Genomic DNA, 25724 nt, shown 5'->3' on the forward strand with positions numbered 1-25724 from the left:
ATACCCTGCCTTTCTCCCTGAGGGGACTCAAGGCAGCTAACAACCACACACTTTAAGCAAAAAATAAAATAAAAATACAAACATGACTAAGTTGTTCCATGTTTGCTTATGGAAAGTGGGTGATGCAGTGTTTCATTTGCCTTAATGAACCAGGGTCCATGGGCACTTCTTTCGGGTTGTATTTCTGGAACTGATTCCTGAGCACCAATCGCATGTGCAAAGCATCAGCTATAAATGACACACAAATATAAATTGTGTCTTCCCACTACAAAATGTACATGAGTCAAACCTAATTTTGAATGTGTGGGAGTAACCTGGCTAATCTATGTCTACTCGGAAAGAACACTTACTGACTTTGATTGCAGGCTAAAATTAGTATATCTGATCAAGTATTTTAGATTTTCACTTGACCAGTATTCTATTGGACATAATATCAAAACTGGGTCCCTTTTCCTAGAAAAAGTCAGCAGTTCTGCCAGCCTTCAGATCAGCGGTTCAGCAGCATATTTGGAGAGCAATGTCCAATCTCAATAAAATAATGAAGAGTAGAGACATCACCCTGGCAATGAAGATATGCATAGTTAAAGCAATGGTATTCCCCATAGTCACCTATGGATGTGAGAGCTGGACCATATCTGGGGCTGAGCTAGAACTAGTCGTTCTCAAAGGCTTGTTGAAACCACCAGGTCTTCAAGCTCTTACGAAAGGAGGGGAGGGATGGGGGCTGCCTTATTTCTCTAAGAAGGGTGTTCCAGAGGCAGGGGGCCACCATGGAGAAGGCCCTCTCTCGTGATGGTGGTAGGAGTGAGAGGAGGGCCTCCCCGGAAGATCTTAAAGTTTGCACCAGTTCATCTCTTTATCTTAGGTGTTCCCTTGTTGTTTGAGTAGGATAATCTTCCAGGATCAGTATACTGGTGGGTCCGGAGGTGACTGTGGAGCCCTATTCTTGATCTGCATCTTCTCCCACAGTGAGCACATTGGTTTCCAGATGGAAGGCTGTCCCGGTCGGGGTTGGCTTGACATACCTTCTTCTTGGCAAGTTTATCTCCTTTGCCTTCCATTCCTGCCTCTTCAAATTCTACAGCATTGCTGGTCACAGCTGACCTCCAGCTGGAACGCTCAAAGGCTAGGGCTTCCCAGTTCTCAGTGTCTATGCCAGAGTTTTTAAAGTTGGCTTTGAGCCCATCTTTAAAGCCGGTTCATAGTGGGAGATGTGATAGCGAAGATAGGCGGGGCCCGAATCCTACATCTTAACTGCATGATTCCACAGCATGGAGCCATGGCAGTCCAAGTGGTGTGAAACTGCATTCATTCTGCAGTGCAGGTGCACCCTCTGTCTCCCCCTGCTGCCTCTGTGCCTGTGTCGCCGTGCTCTTCGCCTGCTGAGCCCAGGAAGGGGCTTTTCCTCCCTCCCTCCCTCCCTCCGAGCGGCTTCCTGCTTTCGCTTTGGGGCTGGCGAGGCCTCGGAGGCGGCCAAGGACCCGGGGAGCAGTCCCTCCCTAGAGGTGAGTCTCCCAAAGGAGCCTTCCTTTCGCCCCAAAGGCAGCAGGAGCCTCAACTCCGAGGGCTCCCAGGTCTATCCCAGCGCAGACTTTCCCAGGAGGGAGCTGGCTGGAGGGAAAGGAGACCCAGAGTGCAGCCAGACTTTAGACTCACACTAGAGGAAAAAAATCCACTTAAAATCAGTGCTAGGGAATCACAGTTGTATTTCGACCCGCACCACCTGGCAGAGAAAGCCACAGACTTTATCAGAACTACAAAACTCCCATGATTCCGTATTATTGAGCCAAGGCAGTTCAAAGTGGTCTCAAACTGCACTAATTCTGCAATGTAGATGCAACTCCGTGGCCCCACCGCGCCCCCGAGCCTCATCCTTGGGTTGCCTTGCAAGAATCTCTTCCCTGCGTGACCTCCGGGCTGGCCCCTCCTGGAGCATCTTCAGGGAACTTCTAGTTTACCCATTTCCCAGCTCTCGAAAAGTGAAAGTAAACACAGCCCTCCGAATCCACGGATTCTCTATCCACGGGTTCAACTCTCCGCCGCTCGAAAATATTTTGTTTTAAATCCGACAGGCAAGCCTTCATTTCGCCATTTGATGTTTACAATTCTGTGTTTTGCCCCATAGATTCCTAAACTTGTTATGCTGCCCCTGCATACTTGCGTGGTCATTTTATCAGGTTCCTTGATCAACTGGAAACTCTTTGATGGTATTATACCTTTGGCTTTTTTCTTATATTCCTTATAGTTGGCCATCTAGACCCACAGATATTGTATTCGCAGATTCAACCATTCACATCTTGAAAATATATTTTTAAAAAATATCCAAAAAGCACATCTTAATTGATATAAGGGGCCATGGTGGTGCAGCAGGTTAACAGCTAAGCTACAGAACCAGAAGGCCAACAGTTCGAATCTGGGGAGCGGGGTGAGCTTCTGTTGTTAGCCCCAGCTTCTGCCAACCTAGCAGTACAAAAACTTGCAAATGTGAGTAGATCAATAGGTACCGCTCTGGTGGGAAGGTAATGTTGCTCCACACAGTCATGCTGGCCACATGACCTGGAAGGTGTCTATGGACAACACTGGCTCTTCGACTTAGAAATGGAGATGAGCACCACCACCCCAGAGTTGGACACAACTAGACTTAATGTTAAGAGGAAACCTTCTTTATAAGGAGCATTATTCTACTACACCATCATATATAATTCCATAAATTTTGGTATCCACTGGGGTTACTGGAACCACATGGATTTAATACACCGATGTAGTTGAACATGACTATTAGTTCCAGCAGGCAGCCTGAAATGTTTCCTCTTATGGATAGGGTGGTATACCATTGACTTTGAACCAGGGCTCACTGATTAACCCATCAAAGCCTAAATTTCCACTGTCTAGGCTTGATGCAGCATTTATTACAGTTGCTTAGAACTGGTTATTCAGACATACAGAGAGAGAATGAGAGAGGGGAGGAACTATTTTGATGTTTGGAAATTAAGATATAAAGACTAAAGAGGCAGTTCCTAGATCAGTGGTTCACAACCTGTGGGTCCCCAGATGTTTTGGCCTTCAACTTCCATAGATCCTAACAGCTCGTAAACTGGCTGGGATTTCTGGGAGTGGTTCGCAACCTGTGGGGGCTCACAGGTTGTGAACCACTGTCCTAGATCAAGAAGAAATGTGACTATTTCTTCTAATGCAAGATGATGGGATAAATAATATTTATTTTAGCCTACTTGTCCTGGTGGCACAACAGGTTAAACCGCTGAGCTGCTGAACTTGCTGACCAGAAAGTCAGTGGTTCAAACCCTAAGGGTGGGTGAGCTCTCACTGTTAGCCCGGCTTCTTCCATCCGAAAACATGTTCGAAAACATGAAACTGTGAGTAGATCAATAGGTACCACTTCTGCAGGAAGGTAACGATGCTCCATGCAGTTATGCTGGCCGCATGACCTTGGAGGCGTCTACGGGCAATGTCAGCTCTTTGGCTTAGAAATGGAGATGAGCACCACCCTCCAGGGTCGAACACAACTAGACTTAATGTCAAGGGGAAACCTTTACCTTTACTTCCTTCTAATCTGAAGGCAGGTACAGAGCAGAATGGAGGGTGAACTCTGATGATACAACATCCAGGAGGGCAAGAGGATGCTAACTAAGCAAGGAGCAGTTTTCAGCAAGAAATCAAGTAATCCTTGGAAATTGTAGCGAACTACTAGGTGAGTGGGAGATTTATACACATGTCTTTTGTCTTACTGGGCCCTCCAAAACAGGAGCCTTGCACCCTTACTTCCTGCTAAGAGATAATTCACAAAAATTGAGACTCGGGACCAGGCCCTGATATCTGGCAATCCTCCTGTCCTTATACCTTGCACATGCGTCAGTTGCCTCGCTCTGTTTAAAGGTAGGGATGGACCTGTAACACAAAGTGTTGTATATACTGGAGAGATGGCTATATATGAATTGTGTCACAGTCATGAGTGCCTTTCTTGGAATTTCCCCTGGATGCCATCTCAGCGTCATGCTTTTCCTTTGGGAAGCAATGACTCCCCAAAGAAAGAGGAAGCTGCTCCTAGACCAACCTCAGCATTCAAACAGATGAGGTCAGAGGCACTAGTGGTTCAGGGGCCAGCCTTTATGCAGGGTGTGGTAGAAGTCCAGCTGCTCAGACCAGGTATGTGCTATTCTCCTCCTTGGGCTTTGTAGGAAGACAACTAGGAACAGGAGAAGCCAGGACAGGGAAACCTAAAGAATACACAGTGAAGGAAGGCCTTCTAGATATGAACCTTAGGTGCTATGGCATGCTTTCCTCACAAAGAGACAACCAATGCTCAAGTTTCTTTGATATTGCATTTTGGATTGCTTGTAGTAAAATGTCCACAAAGTATTATTATAACAAGATTTTGTATGCCAGAGAAGTGTACATCTTCAGTGACGGGGAACATCTTCAGTCTAGTGCTGGATTGGGAAATGTGTGACCATATTCAAGAGGCTCTATGTGAGGTAGAATGAGGCAGTCATTTGATATGGCCATTGCTGGGAATGGCAGCAAGGTATCAGAGGAAATAGCTGTGCAACATCTAAGTCAGGGGTAAAAGTTGTTAAGTAACTAATGGTGGCATTCCTTAGCATTAGCTGCTGTCACTAGAGCTACTAAGAACTGAAATGCAACCATGTAGGATGCACAATTCCTACCCTAGACACAAGAGCTGGGCTGGAGGTGGAGGGTGCTGTCCCATCATCAGTGTTGAAACCAATTCCTTGACTTTTGTATCTGGAACAGGAAAGTAGGCATCGCCTTGCTTATTGCCTCAAACAGCAAAACATTTGTTGGGGCAGTATATATTTTCAGGTTCTTCAGGCAAAACTTGTTCAGTCTTGTTCTCTTGGATGGGAATGGCGTCAGCCGATCTTAGGGGGCTGAGTGGGAGTGGCAGTGAACTGTTTGGGTGACAGCGTTGCTACATCCCACACTGCCTTCCTTTCCCCGACTGTAAGTTGTTCTGTTGTTTACAGCGCATAACTATAGGTATTCATAAAGGAGCACAAATGAAGATAAACATAGCTTAATGTAACAGTGTTTTAATGTATTATACATGTGTTTTAATTTTTATATAAAGTATTCCTTTTATTTTTATTTTTTGCCAGTTACTCAAGAGTTCTGGTTGCTTGAATTCAGATGATTTAAATCAAAAGAGCATTTATGTGGCAGAGTAGTTACATCTCATGCCAGCATTCAAAGCAGGGTATGTTGTTGCTCAGAGATATCTGCTTTCCCTAGTTAACAAATCAGTGGCAGTGGTTGCATGTTTTGTGGGATATTCTTGCATGAGCATCACAGAAACCTACTGCCTCAGACTATGTTCATAATATCTGGCACAGCTCTTCTTCACTTTGCCCACAATATTTTGCAAACTTTTAATATTCAGATATGACTAGCAGTCACATTGTGCTAGCTGAAGGAAAAACCTTGGCATGTATTTTTTTTTCTTACCCAGAGAAGACCCAAGACTCTGAGCAATTATTCATTCACTAGATAAACAAGGAACAAAAGCAACTAACTGAAGATGGCAAATGTCTGCCGGACTAGATCTTCCATAAGAAGGCCTCCTGAAACAATAGTCACTAAGGACTTTATTGCAGAAGGCAGGCAAGCCAACATTGAGCTGGCCCATCACTGCTTCTGGTCTGCCTCTTTCCGGTGATTATCTTGTTCCTCACTAAAGTTCACAATCCTGCAACATTCCCATCATCTGTCTTGGTTCGATGGATCTATTTTGCTTCTATACCAGCAAATGGCAATAAAGTGACATCAAGGGGTAGGATTCTTCTCCTCTCATCCTTCTCTCTGCTATTCCCAAGCTGTCTGTTTTCTATTTTATAGCTATTTTATATTGTTATATTTGTCATTTTTGTATTCAAAGCTGATATTGCAAAATTGCCCAAAATAAAAAAATACAGAACAGTGTAGTGAAACAAAGTGATGTTACAAAGATATGCAGAAGTATGATCATGGGACCACAAATTGTTGAATCAGTGCAATTGCACTATTGAAGTGAGGTATGATACCAAAAGTTGATTATCTGTAATAGTGCAACTGCAATGGAATGGCATGTTCATGCAATAAAGTCCTAAGAATCTTCTTGAAGTAGGCCATCTTGCAGCCACTCATCCGCATCTTGCACTCATTTTGTTGTCGCCTTTTTCCAACTCTTCCTCTGTAAGCTGAGTACCTCTCGACCCATAACATTCTTTTGTGTCCTCATGTAGCTGTGCTTTCCATCATTCCTCCTCCACTAAACTGATGTCTCAGACTATAGCTTTGATTTGCAATGTTGCAAATCCTTATTTTAGACCAGAGCTCTAATTTCTTATGGATATTATTTAATACTTTTGTAGATTTCAATTTTTTTATTATTATTAGATTGACACGTTCTGTCTATTGCCACTTCTGTTGAAACATGCTGGTACATTTCCATCTCTTTTGGGAGCTGCTTTTGATTTTCTTTGGTACCAGCTTGAGGGATGCAGTTACAAGAGGCCAAAATGAGGATATTGTACCCTGATAGGAATAATGTTCTCCCAAATGAAACGAAATGAAGTGTCCCCTCCACTCCCAAATGTCTAGCATTGCAGAGTGAGCCATTGAGAATTATTCACACCAAGAGCTCTGCTGTTTGCTGTATCCACATTCCCTTGTTACTTTGCCTCTTCTTGTGCCTCGCATAACTATGTCCCAGGCTGTAGTGGCACTGGTGAAATTTCACATCTGGAGTTTTATGTTACATAGATATGGTGCCAGGACAAGAATGAGTGAACAGAACCACGAGCAATCTACAGACTGGTGCTACCTAACTCCCATAATGAACAGCATTTTCCATTGCAGAGTGGGTGAAGCAGATCCATGGCGACTACCAGAGAGCTTCTTCGTGTGATCAGAGATTTAGAGAGTAAGTACATAAATGACACTTTTAGTACAACTGTTAGCATTATCTGAGGGAGGTTTTGTGCAGATGTGGGCAGCTGTGACCCTCTATCTGTCCTTAGCCATAGTCAGTTGAGAAGAATGAGGGAATGAGGGTTTGGATGACCTCAGAAGTGTTCTGGAATTGGCATTTTTTTCCAGGTTTCAGAATATAGAGATATGTTGGAAATAGGATTCAGTCTAAAATGCAATTCATTTCTGTTTCATATACATTTAATGCAAATAACCTGAAGGGAAATTTATACATAATATTTCAATATTTTGTGCATGAAACAAAGTTTGTGTTTACTGAGCCATCAGAAAACAAAAGTGTCACCATCCCAGCCCTCCATGTGGACTATTTTGGATTTTGGAGCTCTTTGAATTTCAGATTTCCAGATGAAGGATACTCAATCTGTACAAAAGATCTGAGGGACCAAAAAGTTTTCTGTCTCTTAATTTAATTTGACATTTTGGGATCAAATACAGGACTATAAACATTGCAGAACATTGCTACTTTGTGCCATGTGTCAGTGGTTTATGAACCCATGCTTAAGCTTTGTTTAATCCAGTATTCTGGACTAGAAGCCCACAATTGCTCATGAATTTGATATGGCTTGAACAGCTCTAACTAAATAAAGCTATACCGGATCAGCACAAAGAAATGTCTAGCCCAGTATTTTCATTCATTGTGACCAGGCCTGTAGCGAGGGGGTGGTTTTAGGGGTTCAAACCCCTCCCAAAATGTTTCAGATTTTTTTTTAAAAAAACCTGGTTTACTCATGAATTTTAACTGGTTAACCAAATCCCCATGCTAAGTCTATGAGATGCAAAAAATTAAGAGTCCCTCCAGAACTTTAAGCACTATCTCAAGCAAATATTGACAATTTATTCACACTGTCATTACTTGCAGCAATAGCCGATGTAGTGAAGCAACCAAGTTGGGGGGGGGGGGGTGAATGCTCTCATTAAGGAGGCCAGACTTGGTGGAGGTGGTTGACAGGGGCAGAGCTGCAGGGTATTGAAGGCTGCTCTGCCCCCTGCTGTGCTCTTTGCTTCAGCATGAGCTAGAAGGCAGGGTTCAACCTCCCCCCCCCCCCCTGAAATTTTCACCCACCCCCCCCCCCGAAATTTTCAACACTCCCCCCCCCCCCAAATTGTCAACCCTCCCTGAATTTTTTTTCTGGCTACGGCCCTGATTGTGACTCATTGTATCTTTTCCATAATAATACCAAGTAATGTCCAAATGTATATATACATTTATAATTTACCTCTATTTAAATGTGTGTCGGTGCCCCCAGTTTTCTAGGTGTGAAGAAGACGCAACTCAATCTTGGTCCTGACAGGCTGTTTTCACCTCTACCGTTCCCTTCCTTCTGCTGTTTATCCCCATTTCAGCTGATTGTTGTATATTTCTGAAAATGGCTTGGTTCCCCTGAGCCTGCATCTATCCTTGTTTCCTGTTGCTTTCATTTTTGACAACAGAGCTGTCCACAAGCTCCTCTCCCAAAATTCAGCGTTAGAAGGTATGACTAAATACAATTAGGTGACTAACCCCATCTCTTTCCTTGTCTAGGTATTGTGATGGAATTAAATGCAAATTACCAGGCACGGGGACTACCAGTGACAGATGGTAGTCGGGAGCTGCAACAGTTCTGTGCCCAGCTGGAGTTCTTGTTGCAGGTATGGCACCTGATGCATCACATCAGGGCATGGATTGTGAACAGAGTAAACAAAAAGCATTTCTGATACAGAAGAGAAGGAAACATTCTATCAATTTCTAACCCTGGCCCACCAAGGGTCAGAAATTCAGCCCACTGATAGCTCTCTAATAAGTTTATCCTTCCATAACTCCTCTTCCCTTCCTTGAAATGCTTCCCATTCTGGAGGTAAAAGAAATCACTCCTTTTTTATATAGAGAGAGATGCTTGCAAGTGACTTCCTGTTTATTTTCTACAAACACAGACTGGGCATTTATTTATTTATTTATTTATTTATTTACTTATTTATTATATTTGTACCCCACCCTTCTCACCCCGAAGGGGACTCAAGACGGCATTATATATAGACAATAATTCAATGCCATAAAACAGTAAACAATTATAATAGACATTTAAATTAAAACTGCAAACTAAACATTTAAAGCATTACATCAACTGTTAAAAACCACACCATCCACAATCATAATCTAGAACATTCCAATAGTCATTGCAGATATGGACCAGATTATTGGGCTTTTCTGAGTAGAGTCCTGACAAGGCATAGCAGTGAATCCTTGCCCCACTATTATTTATTTATTTATTTATTATTTATTTGCTTTACTTCTATACCACCTTTCTCAGCCAAAAAAGGCGACTCAAGGCAGTTTACATAGTAAAGGTTAACACAACAATATCAAAAAGCAGTTAACACACATTATACAAGACATATCAAATCAAGCAATCAATTAACATAGACGTGCGCCTCAGCAAACAAATCAAAATCGGAATCCGCAATCATAGTCCTTTATACCAATTCCTATGTTCAGTTGTATCATCTTACTGTGTATCATTGCACAATTAGCCAAACGCTTGTTCATAAAGCCAGGTCTTGACCTTCCTCCGGAATGCCAGCAGTGAGGGGGCCTGTCTGATGTCCACAGGTAGGGTGTTCCACAGCCGGGGGGCCAACACCGAGAAGGCCCTGTCTCTCGTCCCCGCCAACCGCGCTTGCGATGTGGGCGGGACCGAGAGCAGGGCCTCCCCAGACGATCTTAATGTCCTAGTCGGTTCATAGGAGGAGATGCGTTCGGAGAGGTAAGTAGGGCCAGAACCGTTTAGGGCTTTATAGGCTAAAGCCAGCACCTTGAATTGTGCCCGGTTGCAGATTGGCAGCCAGTGGAGCTGGCGCAACAGAGGAGTGGTGTGCTCCCTGAGTGCCGCTCCTGTTAGCAACCTGGCTGCCGAACGTTGGACCATTTGGAGCTTCCGAGCAGTCTTCAAGGGCAACCCCACATAGAGAGCGTTGCAGTAGTCTAAGCGGGATGTAACCAGAGCGTGGACTACCGTGGCCAAGTCAGACTTCCCAAGGTACGGTCGCAGCTGGCGCACGAGTTTTAACTGTGCGAATGCTCCCCTGGTCACCGCCGAAACCTGGGTTCCAGGCTCAGCGATGAGTCCAGGATCACACCCAGACTGCGAACCTGTGTCTTCAAGGGGAGTGCGACCCCATCCAACACAGGTTGTAACCCTATAACCTGTTCAGCCTTGTGACTGACCAGGAGTACCTCTGTCTTGTCTGGATTCAATTTCAATTTGTTTGCCCTCATCCAGACCGTCACAGCGGCCAAGCACCGGTTCAGGACCTCGACAGCCTCCTTAGTAGCAGGTGGGAAGGAGTGACAGAGTTGGACATCATCTGCGTACAGATGACACCGTACCCCGAAACTCCGGATGATCTCACACAGCGGCTTCATGTAGATGTTGAACAACATGGGAGACAGTATAGAGCCCTGAGGAACCCCACAAGACAACGGTTGTGGGGTTGAACAGGTGTCTCCCAATAACATCTTCTGAGACCGACCCTCTAGGAATGACCGGAGCCACTGCAAAACAGTACCTCCGAGGCCCATCCCCGCGAGGCATCCCAGAAGGATACCGTGGTCGATGGTATCGAAGGCCGCTGAGAGGTCCAGGAGCACCAACAGGGACACACTCCCCCTGTCGAGCTCCCGGCGCAGATCATCCACTAAGGCGACCAAGGCTGTCTCAGTACCACTACTAGTTGGTACTTTCTGAAACTAGCTGACTCCAGTCTAGGATTTGAACCATCAAGATTGCTAATATCGTCTGGAGGGGCCCTGCTCTCGATCCCACCGGCCTCACAGATGCGGCTGGTGGGGACGAGAGACAGGGCCTTCTCGGTGGTGACCCCTCGACTCTGGAACTCCCTTCCACTGGAGATCAGAACTGCCCCTTCTATCTTAACATTCAGGAAACAGGTGAAAACTTGGCTTTGGGGATTGGCATTCGACGAATGAGCCATGATCCTGTGATATGGATGGATGATGACAAATAATGATTTTTGATGACGACTGACCACTGTAATTATATGATTGTATTTTGCTATTTTAATGTTTTAGTGTGATTTAGAATATAATGTTTTAATGACCATCTGTAATATTGATGTTGGAAACTGGCCTGAGTCCCTCGAATGGAGGTGAGAAGACCGGTATACAAAACTGCTAAATAAATAAATAAATAGAATTTCAGCCAGATTCTGCCATCACCAGATGAGAGCAGATTACTTGCCTCTGAATTTCCCTGAACAGCAACAACAACAAAAGAGTTAGAATAATTTTCTTGCCTCTCCCTTGATACTTCCTGGAGTTTTTGAGATTAGGAGCAGATTGCATCCCAGTTCTCTTCTATTCCTGTTCTATCCCCTTTCCTAGCTGAGGAGAATTAGTGGGAGATTGAAAAGTGCACCAGGTGAGAAAGCTCCACTCAGCTTTTTGGGGACTGCCACGGTGACTACCTCTACTTAAACATTGACTGCATGATGAGGGAACCCCAATCTAGTGGATCGTATGGGGTGAAGCCTATTTATTCTGTTGATAATAAGAAATACATTCAGCACAGCACTTAGCATAATATATAGCAATTTGAAACTATGGAAGTATCCACAGAACTCATACTAATGAATAAGGCCATTATCTCCACACACATCCCGTCCCATTTTATCATTTCAGTATGATCTGAAAGAGAAGAGAAATCTCTTTGGGCAGAAGAAAGATTACTGGGATTTTCTGAGTAGAGTCCTGACAAGACTGCACAGTGGAATCCATGAAGGATTGCAACATGTCACCTCCCTGGACAAAGTAAGATGGATTTATTTGTTATCTGCTCTGTTTGGAAGCTTTTGTATATACTATTGCAAATAGAGTGACATTAGATGATTCTTCAATCCATGAATGTACATCAGTGTGTCTTTGTTTGCTCGAGCAGCTAAAAACATCTTTAGGGAAAGGACGTGCTTTTCTCCGCTATTGCCTGGTCCATCGGCAACTGGCTGAAACTTTGCAGCTTTGCTTCATGGAACCAGAAGTCACCAGGTAAGGATGCTCTGTGCTGAAAAAAACCACTATGGTTTAACTCAGTGGTTCTCAACCTGTGGGTCCCCAGATGTTTTGGCCTTCAACTCCCAGAAATCCTAACAGCTAGTAAACTGGCTGGGATTTCTGGGAGTTATAGGCTAAAATACCTGGGGACCCACAGGTTGAGAACCACTGAGATAGAGATATACTTTATCACAACAACCCTCTATGCCAGGACAGCCGTGTTAGCATACGTAATATTGTACCTCTCTTCATTGGTGCAAATTCTGTGGCATCGCGTTCAGACTTCCATGCTCCCCGCAAGCCCACCACCCTTCGCTACTTCAGTTCCTTAATATTATTGTTATTGTTATTGTTATTATTATTTAGTGTAATTGCACAATTCCAGCATTTAAACCTCCCAAAAAGCAAACATAACTACCATATTTGAGTCACCATGATCAGTGAGGAAGGGCACAATGGCAAGCTATTTTGTTTAGGGCAGTAAAATATGGCTTTTCTGTCTTCTCTGACCAAATCTGATCCTTTTTGACATAGTGCTAGAAAATGATCTATTATTTTCTATTTTATCAGAAAAGATCCTGATCTGTTCTTCTGCTACCCTACACATTCACTTGTGGGGGCTGTCTCTATCTTTAGCCAGAATAAGGCAGGCTTGCAATGGTACAGTCAAAACCCTGGTGTCTTTTGATTAGCAGGAACTATGGCGTCACCTTCCCTTGGGCTCCCCTGTTTGAGTATAACTGCAGTCTCCATAATAGTTGGATGTGGAATGTTTTTTCCCAGCATTACTGTATTCCCCCAATGTAATCCAAAATATTTTGAGGATTGGAGTGGGCAATTAAGACCTATTTGCTTTATTGGAAACCACTTTCTGATAGAAATGAAGACTATTAGAATTTGTTAAAATAAACTGGCCAATGCAAGCATCTTCACTTTGGGGTTCTTCTCATGGTTTTGCTATTTTTACTGTCACAATGAGGCATACACATCTAAAGCATCATGTCCTCCAAAATTTGGACTGTATTATACAAGGCAGGCAAACAGGAAGTAGCCCCATAACCTTGTGAAATCAAACATTAGGTGGCTAAAATGTCCTCCCCACCCCTCCACCCCACAGCCCATTACATCCCAGGATACCTGACTCACAATGTCAATGGAGCAATTTGTTCAGGGCATGCATTCAGGATCTGCTCTGGTTTGCTCTTTGCAGTGAATGGTACTACGCACGCAGCCCCTTCCTGGACAAAAAGCTATGGCTGGATATCTTGGGCTCCCTCTATGAGCTAGAAGGCATCACCTTCCACCTCGCACTCTATAGAGCGGACCTGGATGCTGCATGGCCAATGGTTTCTGAGTGAGTAAGCAGGAGGAGATACTGGTTTCCCAGAATGAGGGAAGCCATGGATTCTTCACATAATTTCATCACTTTCCAATTTTCAAGCAATACAAGCGGGGTCAATGCAATGCAATGGAGAAGTTTTGTTTCTCTCTTTTTCACCTGTTCACTGTGAGTACTGTACTTCCTGCCCACTCTCAGTGGCCAGAAGACATTTTTAGAAGCATGCTGGAGGTGCCAAAATCCTCCAGTCTTTGTTAATGCCTTTCTTTAATCTCTAATTTCTATACCTTCTTTTCTGCCTTTCCTTCATGTTCTCACCAGCCTTCAACTCTTACAAATCTCAATGGACTGTGTGTTATGCAGCATCCCATCCTCATCTTCTATCTGTCTTCTGTGATGCATGTGCTTCTTGCACCTTTTCTCTCAATCAGGCCTATGCACACTATAGAATTATAGCATGATTACTCCATTTTAACAGCCACAGTTCTGTGTTATGAAACCTTGGAGCTGACAGTTTGTTTTTTGTTGGGTACCTACTTTTTGTTGTGTACTTACTCATAGAGATCCTTACCTCTCAAGGGTTTTCTTGGAGAGATTTGTTCATGGAGAGTCTTCCATTTTCTTTCTCTAAGAATGAAAGGGCATGGCTTGTCCAAGGCCACACAGTGGGTTTCCATGGCTTAAACCACTAAACTACACTAGCTGTTTCTGATGGAGAATTGAGAGAGAGGCATTGCAATTCTTAGCCACAGAGTTCCTCTGATGTCTTTGACCAAACCACAAAACTCAGGATTTGTTAGGATGGAGCCATGGTAACTGAAGTAGAATAATAGTGCTATAAATATGTAGTGTGGATGAAGATGCAATTCCACCCATGATAGTAGTGTAAGTGGTAGGCTTTTATGGTCCTCTGTGACTCCCATGATTTTCCCCAGCATTGTTTATGTTGGCTAAGCCTCATGACATTTGTAGCACAACATAATTTGAATTATGAAAATTGCCCTCTACCCAGGAAAATCTCTATCCACTGAAACCATTTCCAGATATACAGTATGCAAAGACAACCCTTGCTATAGAAAGCATATGAGAGGAGTGAGATGAAATATGGATGTCACTATCTTGCTTGAAGATTTGATATTTATTTCTTCTAGGGCTTTGCCACAACGTTCCGTCCCAGTTGCCAAGCACACCAATGCAGAGAACGCATCTTCTGAGGTATGTGGCTTTCACTTCCTTGTCTCTTCTATTGTATAGCAAGATTCTCCCTGCTGAGAAATCCCAACAATGACTTTACATCACTGGTGTGCCCCTTTCACACTATACAGTTATAACACTATGGTTCCACTTTATTTCCCATAGAGCTCAGGAATTTTCAATTCAGGGAGAACCCCTTGGTGTTTCTGATCAAACTACAAACTTCAGGATTTCATATAATGCAGCTAAGGTAGTTAAGGTGGAATCATAGCATTAGAATTCTGTGTTGTGAAAGGGACCACGGAGTCTGACTTTCCCCTGTACCGATTTACCTTGCACCCCAAAACAGAGGTGACCTGATAGCCTTGACTTCCACAGAGATATTGTGAAAGTCAGTGCAGGAGCCATTGCTTCTACTGCAGCAGGGGGGAACCTTTGGCTCTCCAAATGTTTTGGACTATAATTCCCCAATCCTTTACCACTGGCTTGCTGGGTGGGGCTGATTAACACTAGAGGTCAAAACATGTGGACATCCAAATGTCCCACAGCTCTGGCCAGTTCAGTTCTCACAACAGAAAAGGCCAGATTCTATCCCAAATGGGTACTACTGAAGCAGCCTCTTTAAGATGGCTAACATCTCTTCTCCCAGATAGACATGTCCAGCTTCCTAAGCTGTTCCTCATAGTCTGATTTCCAGAACTTTTGCCATTTTGTAATATTGAAAAACTGCCCCATGAGTTCCTCATGCATGTTATGAGCCCAACTTGAGTATGTGTGTGAGGACCCTTCCACACAGCCCTATATCCCAGAATGTCAATATCCGCTTTGAACTGGGTTATCTGAGTCCACACTCAGATAATGTGGGATTTTCTGCCTGGATATTCTGGGATAAAGGGCTGTGCAGAAGGTCCCTGAGAGACACACCACCAAATTGAAAGCTAGTTTATCTATATGCGTTGTCCCTCTCTTCAAATTCTAGTCAGGTTGCTTGCCCTTTCAAAATTTGTTCATGTGTGTTTATGTACTCGCACATTGGTTTGTTTTTTTTTAAAGGGAAGCCTGTAGAAACAGCTGCAAAATTGGGTATAAGGTGAAGTGTTCTGAAGATGCCATGAGTTGTAGCCAGTTATCACCCTCCAGTAATATTTTCCATAATTCAACCCTTGCTGAACTAGACCTTGGGAAATTTTGTTTTATTTTTGGATTGCTGCTGACAGAATTCTCCAGGCAAAATAAGTAGTGGTCATGCTGGCTGGCCATACTGGTTGGGGTTTCTGAGTAGTAGTCCAGAAAAAGTAACTTTCCTAAGCTCTATGCAGAATTTACTCTGAGCTCATCCTGGTGAAAGGAAAGGGAATGTTTGTAATAAGTATTGTGATTACACTTCTCCATCCTATCTTACATAAAATGTGTGTGTGGACATGGCAGATTGTTCTTATGATCTGGTAACCTGTGGGTTGTTCTTCAAGATCTCATTTGCCATTAGGGTGTTTTTCTTTAGTCTTTCTTCTTTAGTGACAATGTATGATAAGACATATGAGGCCCAGCTTTTGTTCATGAGCCAACTCCAGCACTCACTGCTTTTCTTTAATTTCCTGGAACTCAATGTGATAACAACTCTCCATATCAAACTGTTTATTTGTTTATTGTTCATAGATTAGGAACTCAAATCAAGGACCAGGAAGCAACCAAGAAGCTACCCAAAGCCATGAGAATTCATTAATAACCAATGATTTATGTGATCCCCAGTCAACAAATGATGATCCAGTCAGACCTGGATGGGAGCACTCAATGGAGAAGTGGGTTGGAGTCTGGAGAAACAGAAAGAACAGTCTGCTACAGATGGGCTCCCTCCTAAAGCTGAGTTCTTTTATGGAAAGGGAAGCCCAGCATCCAGTTTCTGGTGAGGAAGTGAAGAGGGGAAATGGTGAGTCACAGATCCATGTGGACAAATTCAGTAAGGAGCAACCAGGCAAGGCCTCTTCCAGCCAAGATCTTAGTTCCTTGCTTCCTCAGTCTGAACATGTCCTCTGTGAAAAGATGGAGAATCCACAAATGACACCTGAAAATGATAACTGCTGGAAGCAGAAGGATTTGAGAGCGATGATATGGGAACTTAGTGTTTTGCAGCTGAAGTTGGCCCAGCAACAAGAAGAAAACAAGTCTCTGAAGCAAACCCTTTTAGAGGAGAATTGGGCTCTAAAAGAGGAGCTAGCCAAGCATGAAAAACAACAGAAGGAGAAAATGGAAGATCAGGAGAAACAGCAGCAAGAGCTGTCCAAGGTAGTAAAATCCCTCAGAGAAGCAGAATGCAAGATTGCCAACCTGACTGGTGAATGCCAGGAGGCATGGGCCAAGAAAGATGCTGCTGAGAGGCGTTTTGAGGAGGCAGAACAAAGGCTGAGTTCTCAAGAGACTGAACGGAGAAGGTGCCTGGCAGAAAAGGAGGCTCAAGAATTGAAGCACCAGCAAATGATCTCTCAATGTCAAGGGCTGCAGGAGAAACTAAAGGTGTGTGAAAAGAGTCTGGACAGATGGGAAACCCAAGTGGCTGCTTTAAGCAGCCACCATGGCCAACTGGAAACAATTGAAGGACACTCAGAAGGGACAAATAACACAACAGTAGAGTCAGCATTAAAGAAGGGTCTTTTAAGGGAGAAACTAGAAAGGAGGCTAGCTGAGATAAAGGTGCTAGAAAGGGAGAAGGAGGCCCTCACAGAAACTCTCATTTCACAAGAGAAAAACTTTATGTTAACAAAATTAGAAGTTCAGGACCTTCAGAAGAAAGTGTCAATGTGTCAAGAACATATTGTTACTCTCCAGATGTCTCTGCAGAAGACAGAGACGGTCCTAAAAGACAAGGAAGGGCAAGTGCAAGGCTTGCAAAGTGACCTACAAGCCCAAACAGACCAGCTTCAGGAGGTTTTGGAGGAAAACACTACATTGAAAGTTCAGTTAGAAGAAATGGCTAGCAAGAAATCCCAGCTGATTGATCAACTAGCTGAGGAGCGGGCCCAGTGTGAAAGAGCCAGACAGGAATCAGTGAGCCAGATAGGAACAATTGAAAAAGAGGTTGCTATGCTTCAAGAGGAGAAGAAGCAGCTCCTATCCACTCTTCAGCAAGGCCTTGAAGAAAGAGAGGCTTTGTCAAAGCACTTACAGAGCACTACTGCTGCCCTGAAGGGACAGATCCAGGAGGGCACCCAACTTAGAAGTGAGCTGGAGAATGGGAAGGCCATCAGTCAAGCACTACAGAAAACCTTGCAGGATAAAAATGAAATTGCAGCCTCTGCCCTAAGAGAGGAGTGCCTGCAACTAAAAACATATGTGAGTCAACTAGAACAAGAGAAAAAGCAAGCCACTGACATAGCAAAGAAGCTGAGTGAAGAACTGGAACAATACTGGGAATGGTCCACAGAGAAGAGTGTTCCTCTTTGTGGCAATGTGCTAGCACTAGCACCTGAGGCCAGAGATGAGAAAGCCAGGGTCTCAGTCAAGGACAGGGGCATCCTCACAAAGGGAAACAGCCATGGGGTAGCAAGGCCAGAACTACTGGACACAGATATTCTTCCAGCTGGTGTGCCACAAGCTTTGGAAAGAGATGTCAAGAAAGTGAGGAGTGCCAAGCATGAAAATCAAGCCCATGGAAAGGTAGGAGCCTTTCCTTCCATGTACAGTATGTTGCTAAGTGATATTAGGAAATACAGTATTTCTAGTCCAGAGCACCATCTGTAACTGGCATCCTTCTTCTGTGGAATAAAATCTTGGGCCAACACTAGAAGCAGCATTCCTGCATTGGTACTCTGTGGAAATGAAGAACGTTTATACAGAGTGCATTCAGTTAATTAAGAAATTAAACTACATGCTGTAGAAAGGAAATAGGCAAGACTTGCAGCACAGGTAAGTAAACCAAGCATTGAAATTAGTGCTTCTTAACATAATTAGAAAAAGACCTGGTGCCAAGGGTATAACATGAGAAAACAAATTTTCAGGTGGCACCAAACCTGGGATAAGTGTGACAAGTTCCAAAAATATTGTTCTAAACTAAATGAATATATAATAAAACAGTGGTTTAGTGCAGATCAGACTGAAATTATGAAAAATACCCCAGCCACATCTACTCGGGTTATGCAGTGCCAATAATGAGCCAGTGGCTCTGGTATCAAAACAAGTGGTAAATTTGTTCCAGGTTTTAGTACAGACTCTTGAAAGATATCCAGAGTGCTGTATACCATCTCTAAAACTGATACAATAACTTATGAAGTTCCTTTTATATTCTGAAAAACCCCCAAAGTGGATTCACTGTCCCACTGATGTGGGAACACCACCTGCCATTGGTGCCAATGCTATGCCTCAGGCTTTATAGAATACTAGCTGTCCCCTGCCACGCGTTGCTGTGGCCCAGTCTGTCTATATGAGTTTTATGTGTTTATACGTGTGTGCATATATTTGTGTATATGTGTGTTTGCTTATATATGTGTGGTCTTGCACATGCGTTGTAATGTAATTTTTGTTTTTTGGCTTTTTAAGTCTCTTCTGCTGTGTTTTTCAGGGTTTTATGAGTGATGGTCACTCGTTGTCCTGATATGTGTCTTGTGTCCAAATTTGGTGTCAATTCGTCCAGTGGTTTTTGGGTTATATTAATCCCACAAACGAACATTACAATTTTATTTATATAGATGGGAGGCAGTTCTTGCCTGGAAGGGTTAAGACTGCCCTGTAGCAATGCTGCCTGGGGAATTCAGGGAAAGCTTTAAAAATGCCAAATAAGTTTTTCAAGCTCTGCTATTGTCTTGGTGTGTTACTCTCAGAATAAATATTGAGTTGAATATACTTTGGAAAAGATACTAGATTAGATGTGATGTTGGATTGACCTGGGGCAGGTTCATCTACACTACAGAATGAATACAGTTTAACACTACTTTAACTACCATGACACAATGCTATGAGGTCATGGGAGTTGTATCTTGGTGAGAAGCCCAAAGGCCTTGTAAAACTGCAACTGCCCAATTCCATAGGATTGAGTCATGGCAGTGGTGTTCAACTGCACTAAATTTACATTGTAGATACATCCCTAATTGTTTCTTTTTAGCTTCTTAATGGAGTTCTATAGAACTGAGATGTTTGAGCTTCCATAATCTCCAGCCTTGTTGGCTAGGGCATCCGGGAACTGAAACCAAATAAAAGATCAGCGGTTACCCATTCCAGATACAGAAAGCCTGTAGTTTTGAGAAAAAAACACCTGGTCTCCAACACTTGTTTGACAGTGATTTTTTTCTGCTTCTTCCAACCCTTATCTTTTTTTCCTCACAGTGTCTAAATAGCCATCTGGACAAAATGATAAACGATGTTCAACAGGCAAAGCAACAACTAGCAGCCAAGACAGAAACTACGAAACATCTCACAGAGCAGCTGGGCCGGTGAGGGAACAAACCCATTCCATTTGCTATTGTAGTTTAAGAAAAGAGCTGTAGCTCACTGCAGGAAAATATTCTTTGTTTGCAGAAGCTCTTAGTTTCAGTCCCCAGCATCTCTAAGCAGAAAAGAGATCTAGCCAAGAGATCTAGACCAGGGATGGTTCACATGCAATATCTATATCTGCAAACTCTGACTAGCTCCTGACACACTTGTCCCTTATAAGCAAACCTGTTATCTCTTAAACTAGTCTCTATTTAGTGTCCATAGTTTGGCCTCATAGTGGGACCAATGTTCTGTATCTCTCGTGGACCTTTAGCAGTTCTCACAGAGTCCATGCTTTCCCAAACCAATACCCTCCAGATTAATAAGATTACAATTCCTCTCATCCCGCAAGTGAGATGGACTTGTTAGTTGGAGACAAGGGGAAGATTGTTAAATTGGGGGAAGCTGTCATAACACATTTCTTGATTGTCTGTCATAAACCTTCTGCTATACAATAAAGTCACTTGTTCCCTTCCAAGAAACATTTGGCTGCTTCACAAGGCTCCTTACTGGGTGTGTGAGTGTAAAGACCTTATCACACAAGGCAAGTAAATCACAGTGCAGCAGGATAACAGCAGGACCTACTACATGACATTTTTTCCTCTTCTGATGTTCTTCTGATGAGAGGTCATTAATTATTCTTTGTGTTTGTATAATAAATGCTTTCCAAACAATCTCCAACCAAGAGAATGACAAAAAAGAAATAATGTAATGTGATCCTAACTAAAGATGCTATTTATCTTGCTGCAACTGCTGTTTACCTGCCTCATAAGTGATAAGCTCATTTGCAGTATGATATGAACTGCGGTTATTACACTTGGTAACTGACTCTTCTTGGCATTTGTTATTTCTGTTCTACTGGTTGTAATGAACTGTACCCAATGACCATGGTAGCAAGCAACAAGCAGCCCAGACTCTTGGGAGAGATGCTCAGTCACCATTGTGACTCTAACTCTAGACACTGTAGTCCAATTGCCATTTTGCTTGATCTTGTGAACCATACTGGGAAACATGAGGCCCTTCAGATGTTTTTGGACTGCAGCTTTCATCTTTCTTCACCATTGGCCCACACTGCTTAGAGACTAATAAGACTATAAAACTCAATTCACAGAGCCATAAAACCCACTTATGTCTGCAGTGTATGAAATATACCTTATTAAATATATATACACACATGCACACACATACATATAAGCATATATGTTAAATATATATTTATTGTAAATATTTTTAATTTATTGTTTTTGGAAGTCTCTTTGGGTGCCACTTTGGGGAAAAAAGGTTATTATTACTATTATTATTTTTTACTTCATTTATTCCTCTTCCTCCTGCTTAGATCTCAGCAAGAAAAAGAACAATTGCAGCTCTTGTTGGAAAAAAGACAGCAAGAATCAGAAGAAAAAGAAAATAAATATAAGCAACAGTTGTCGGAACAGGGGGAGCTTATTTGCAGTATGAAAGGGAAGCTGCTGGATTTACTGCGGTGAGTGAAAGAAGACCAAGAGGAACAAGGGGAAAGAGACTTCTGTGTTTACTGGATTTAGAAAGCAATATGTGGCAAGGAGGAAAACCCACCAACACACACACAAATCAGAGCAGACTAGAGAAGACTGAGATCAGCAAGAGACATGTAGTCCAGAAAGAAGATGGAAAGGACCCATTGCACAGAAGGATGAGAATTCAATGCTTTGCATTTCCTAGGAAGGCTGGAAGAAGTATTACCTGAAAACCCTGGAGAGGAACTACCAGTCAATGTGGACCAGGCACTAAGAACTTGGTGTAGTGTATGGTTGCTTCCCTCCCTCCAGCCCTTTGGAAGCCACAGTCTGCACTGCAACTTGCTGCTGTACCACCAAAATTCAGCAGCAAAAAATGTCAGTTTAACTTAAGGAAAACCACAGTTTGGAGGATAGAATTTTGCTAAAACATAAAGTCTATGATCTCCATGTGTTTGTGTTTAAACTAAAATGCAGATCTCCTCTACCACCACCACTCCACACATACACTTTTGCCATGCCATTCCACCCATTTTGATAGGTGTTGCTAACCAGGGATTAAAATTGTATTTTCTGGAGTGCAGTGATCACTCGCCCTGTTGACTGGGGAACTTGATGACCTGTAATCCATCAGTGACATTTCCAGAATCTGCTATGACTCTATATTTGATAGTCCTCTTTGGTTTCTTCAAATGCATCTGAAGTGATGGCTGAAGGGAACTCTAAAATGAATCACCTGAAACATAGATCTTAAGTAGAGCATAGGCTATTTCAGTTGGAAAAGGGCAACTTAAAATTGATATAAGGGCAATTTGGGTATCAAATAACTTTGGATTTAGTATAAATACAATAAACAGACAAGTCTCTCAGTGGCATGTGGCAGCAATGGAAGATGGCTGGTATGTAGATGATGAAACAAATGTGGTTGTTGTTGTTTTTCTTGCTTCAAAAGTTAGGAACTAGAAGGCCAGGTCCAAACTACCAGGACTGCATATTAAAAAGAACGTCCTGGTGATGTTTGGTAAATGGTTTGGTAAATGATTTTGGAATAGGTTGTCTTGGAAGGTTTATTTCAGTTAGGGATTGTTAAACATCAGTGAAATGACGGTGTATCCAGGATGCCATTGCAATCAATTAATAGTGTCCACAGAAGACTAGACTAAGTGATCTTTGAGGTCCCTACCAACTATAAATCTGAAGGGGAGGAATAACTTTGTCTCCATTTGGTCCTTGTAGCAAAGAGAATGACTCACTTTTGTTCTTTGCCTTCCTTTCCTTTCCACAGGGAGAAGGATGCTTTGTGGCAGAAGACAGAAGGCATTTCTCCTCCAGTGGCGTGTTCAGCTCCCCAGACTTCTGGGACATGTACTCTCTGTAAAAAGGATTTCAGGCTCATGTCACGTCGCTACCAGTGCAGGTAATGTTTCAAAGTATTTGACAACTGCTGAGGGGAAATAGGCATATTTGGCTAGACTGGGTCCAAGAACTAGTAGTTTTCTTTACCAAGGTGAACAGTAGCCTAAGTCATTCTGCAAAGGCAAAAGGCAAAATGTCCAGAAGAAAAAGCAAAATGTCCAACAACCTCATCTAATTTTAAGTATGGAGGCTAAAGAGAATGGCAATTGAATCTTACTTCAATAACCACACCTGGGGGCAGCCAACCTCTTGCTAAAGTAAAGTATGGTGAAGGTTTCCATTTTGAAGAGAAGACACCTCCCTCACCCTGGTTGTGTTTTTGGTCCCACACTGGAGCATTCCTGATACACATGGAATAAAATGTGTCAGTGAAGATATTGGCCCTATGCAATACTCTTTAAGATAAGCAGAGTGGAAAACAATACCAGCCTGAAGAAATACTTGCTCGTCTTCTCTATTGCTAGTTCCAAATGGCTCTCTGTCATCTGGGTCTTTTTCAACCAGATTTGGTCTCAGCATCAAATGATTGAACAGGATGGGTCTTACATGCTCATTTGCACATAAATACTCATGGGTCAAGTTCAAAGACATGCTCCTCCTCCTTTGTATCTGCCATTTTTCCAGAGCCAAGACTGAAGGCAGTTTACACATCAAAATAGATACAGTACAGTTGGTCCCTTGTATCCACAGATTCTGTGTCCATGTCCTGAACATATTCAAGAACAAAATTCCACATTTGCTGTATAAGGGACATCATTCTATTATACCATTTCCTATGGTGAGACATGTGCATCCATGGATTTTGGTATTCATGGTACTGCCTTGGAACCAAATCCCAGTAGATACCAGGGGCCCAGCATACAGTATAGTTAAACTTACAAATAGATATGTCCTGCATGGCTAAATCATGTTGAACAGAAGAGAAGGGGCATTGCACAGGGATGTGCCTGATATCTCCCTGTGCAATGTTCATCAAAGTACATATGGTAAAGTACTCAATGTTTACATCCTTGCTTGTCAGTGATAGGATACTGGCTAGCATCTCCAAGTTTCAGACATTTGTCATGTACATGCTATTTTAAAAAAAGGGAGGGGGAATCTAATGTCCCTTTTAACTTTTTGCCACTGGAGGTTTTGTTCCAGTGTAAAGTACTAGGACAACAACAACAAAACTGTGCCATTTTCTTCTCAAAGCTCAATATATTGAAATTCCCATTAGCATTAGAAAATATTCTACAATTTATTTATTTAAAGAATGGTCCATGAGGATTAGCAAATAATCCAGTTAAAGAGAAAGAGGTTTGTATGAAGGATCTCCTATCATCTGCCGTATTTCGGCCCAACTGCCGCTGCACCATGCTCAATGCTCCAGCTGGAGGGTGTCTTTGCCAGTGTAGTAAACAACAGCTGCAGAAAGGGGAAGTCTTGGCTCAGAATAAAATGTTGAAGATTTTGCAAGTGGTAAGAGCCAATGTGATATGAGAACTGTCTCAGGAGTACAGACTGAGCACCTAAACTTTTCAACAGTTTGTCACCTTTTATAACATGGCAGAAATAAGAAAAAAAGAAAGAGACAGTTAACATGTTTTAACTTTATTATATACAGTAATATGTTTTTCACTGGCTTAAGTTTTAGTGATAGTTTGATACTGTATGGGACATAAGTATGCATAAGCAGCATGGTTATGGTACTACTGAGTGAGTCCTGTCCCAATTCCCACTTACCAGGAAACAACCACTGGGATTAGCGGTGGTTTGTTGCCCTGTTGCTCAGGAAGCAGCCAACTTCTGTCTGGTTAGCAGTTTCTGATATAACAGGCAGAAGCAAAACTGAGAAACCCAAGACCAAATAGTTTGAACACTAAAGGAAGACCCAAAATAACGAGATCTTTCCTCACTTCAGTTATTGTCAAGAATACATAAATGCCTCAATTGACAATCCCACATACAAAGGAAATATTTGTGCATGTGTAAAGCCTCTGTATTGGCAATCAAGGCTGTGGCTGTAACTTTGATCCCAACAGCTTCTGCATTGGGTGAAGCAAGCCACTTTTGAAAAAGTATGATTTCATCAGCTTTGCAGACCTTTTTCTCATGCTATGTTATTGTACAAGTTAGAACAGGATGAAGTTCCATTATTGATCATAATGTGTACGTTCTTCAGAAACATTCTGATGAACAGATCACTAAATCAGTTCTCTTTTTTAAGTGGTCCCAATCACTCTTTCTCTTTCTCTCTCAGGTTGTGTCAACACACTGTGTGCCATGCTTGTTCCACGAGTACTGGGCAGAAGGAGCGCTGTTGCCTGACATGCCACCAGAAAAGAAACAGCCAAGGAACCTGACACCCAAAACATCCTCAAATCAACAAGGGCTACTCAGTTCCATGGTTGGCCAAAACTTTCCTCTGGCTAACGTGGTAGTTTGACAATGGATGCAGCTTCCTTTGGATCATCACTGCAGAAGAACCTGGTGAAGCAGGAGCATACTAGGACTGTTGAGGGTATTGGAATGATTATGAGGAATTCCTTTCAAAATTAGATAGAAATAAAGTCTGACCCTGAATATTCAGGAGCTTTCAGTGATGCTGGGCATCTCTAATGTATTTCAAACCCAATGACACGTTTTGTTGAAAATCTGGTTTTAGCTGACATTCTTAGGAGGCCTGCAAGCAACCTTCCAGAGGCAGCCAAGCCTCTCCTACCATTACATCCCCAAATTTATTATTTTTAAAGACTATAATGCATGATAGAACAGTCAATTGGAT

General features: G+C 42.7%; 1 protein-coding gene across 3 annotated transcripts; it reads left to right on the forward strand.

Moving 5' to 3' along the window:
* The first annotated feature begins 1391 nt into the window (after positions 1-1391).
* On the forward strand, positions 1392-25528 carry RUFY4 (RUN and FYVE domain containing 4). 3 transcript variants are annotated; one of them, XM_060773666.2, is made up of 14 exons: positions 1392-1505; positions 3578-3709; positions 5489-5809; positions 6877-6940; positions 8531-8637; positions 11684-11812; positions 11940-12046; positions 13263-13406; positions 14543-14606; positions 16242-18236; positions 19899-20005; positions 21382-21528; positions 22827-22958; positions 25200-25528. In XM_060773666.2, exons 4-14 carry the CDS (start codon positions 6895-6897, stop codon positions 25300-25302), a joined length of 3081 nt encoding a protein of 1026 aa, XP_060629649.2. In that variant the 5' UTR covers positions 1392-1505; positions 3578-3709; positions 5489-5809; positions 6877-6894; the 3' UTR covers positions 25303-25528. The 3 variants fall into 3 exon arrangements, with proteins under 3 accessions (XP_060629649.2, XP_060629655.2, XP_060629663.2); XM_060773672.2 differs by lacking the exon at positions 5489-5809; XM_060773680.2 differs by lacking the exons at positions 3578-3709; positions 5489-5809.
* Positions 25529-25724: the final 196 nt, after the last annotated feature.

This window comes from Anolis sagrei, chromosome 1 (genome assembly GCF_037176765.1).
Source record: "Anolis sagrei isolate rAnoSag1 chromosome 1, rAnoSag1.mat, whole genome shotgun sequence".
Classification (NCBI taxonomy): Eukaryota; Metazoa; Chordata; class Lepidosauria; order Squamata; family Dactyloidae; genus Anolis; species Anolis sagrei.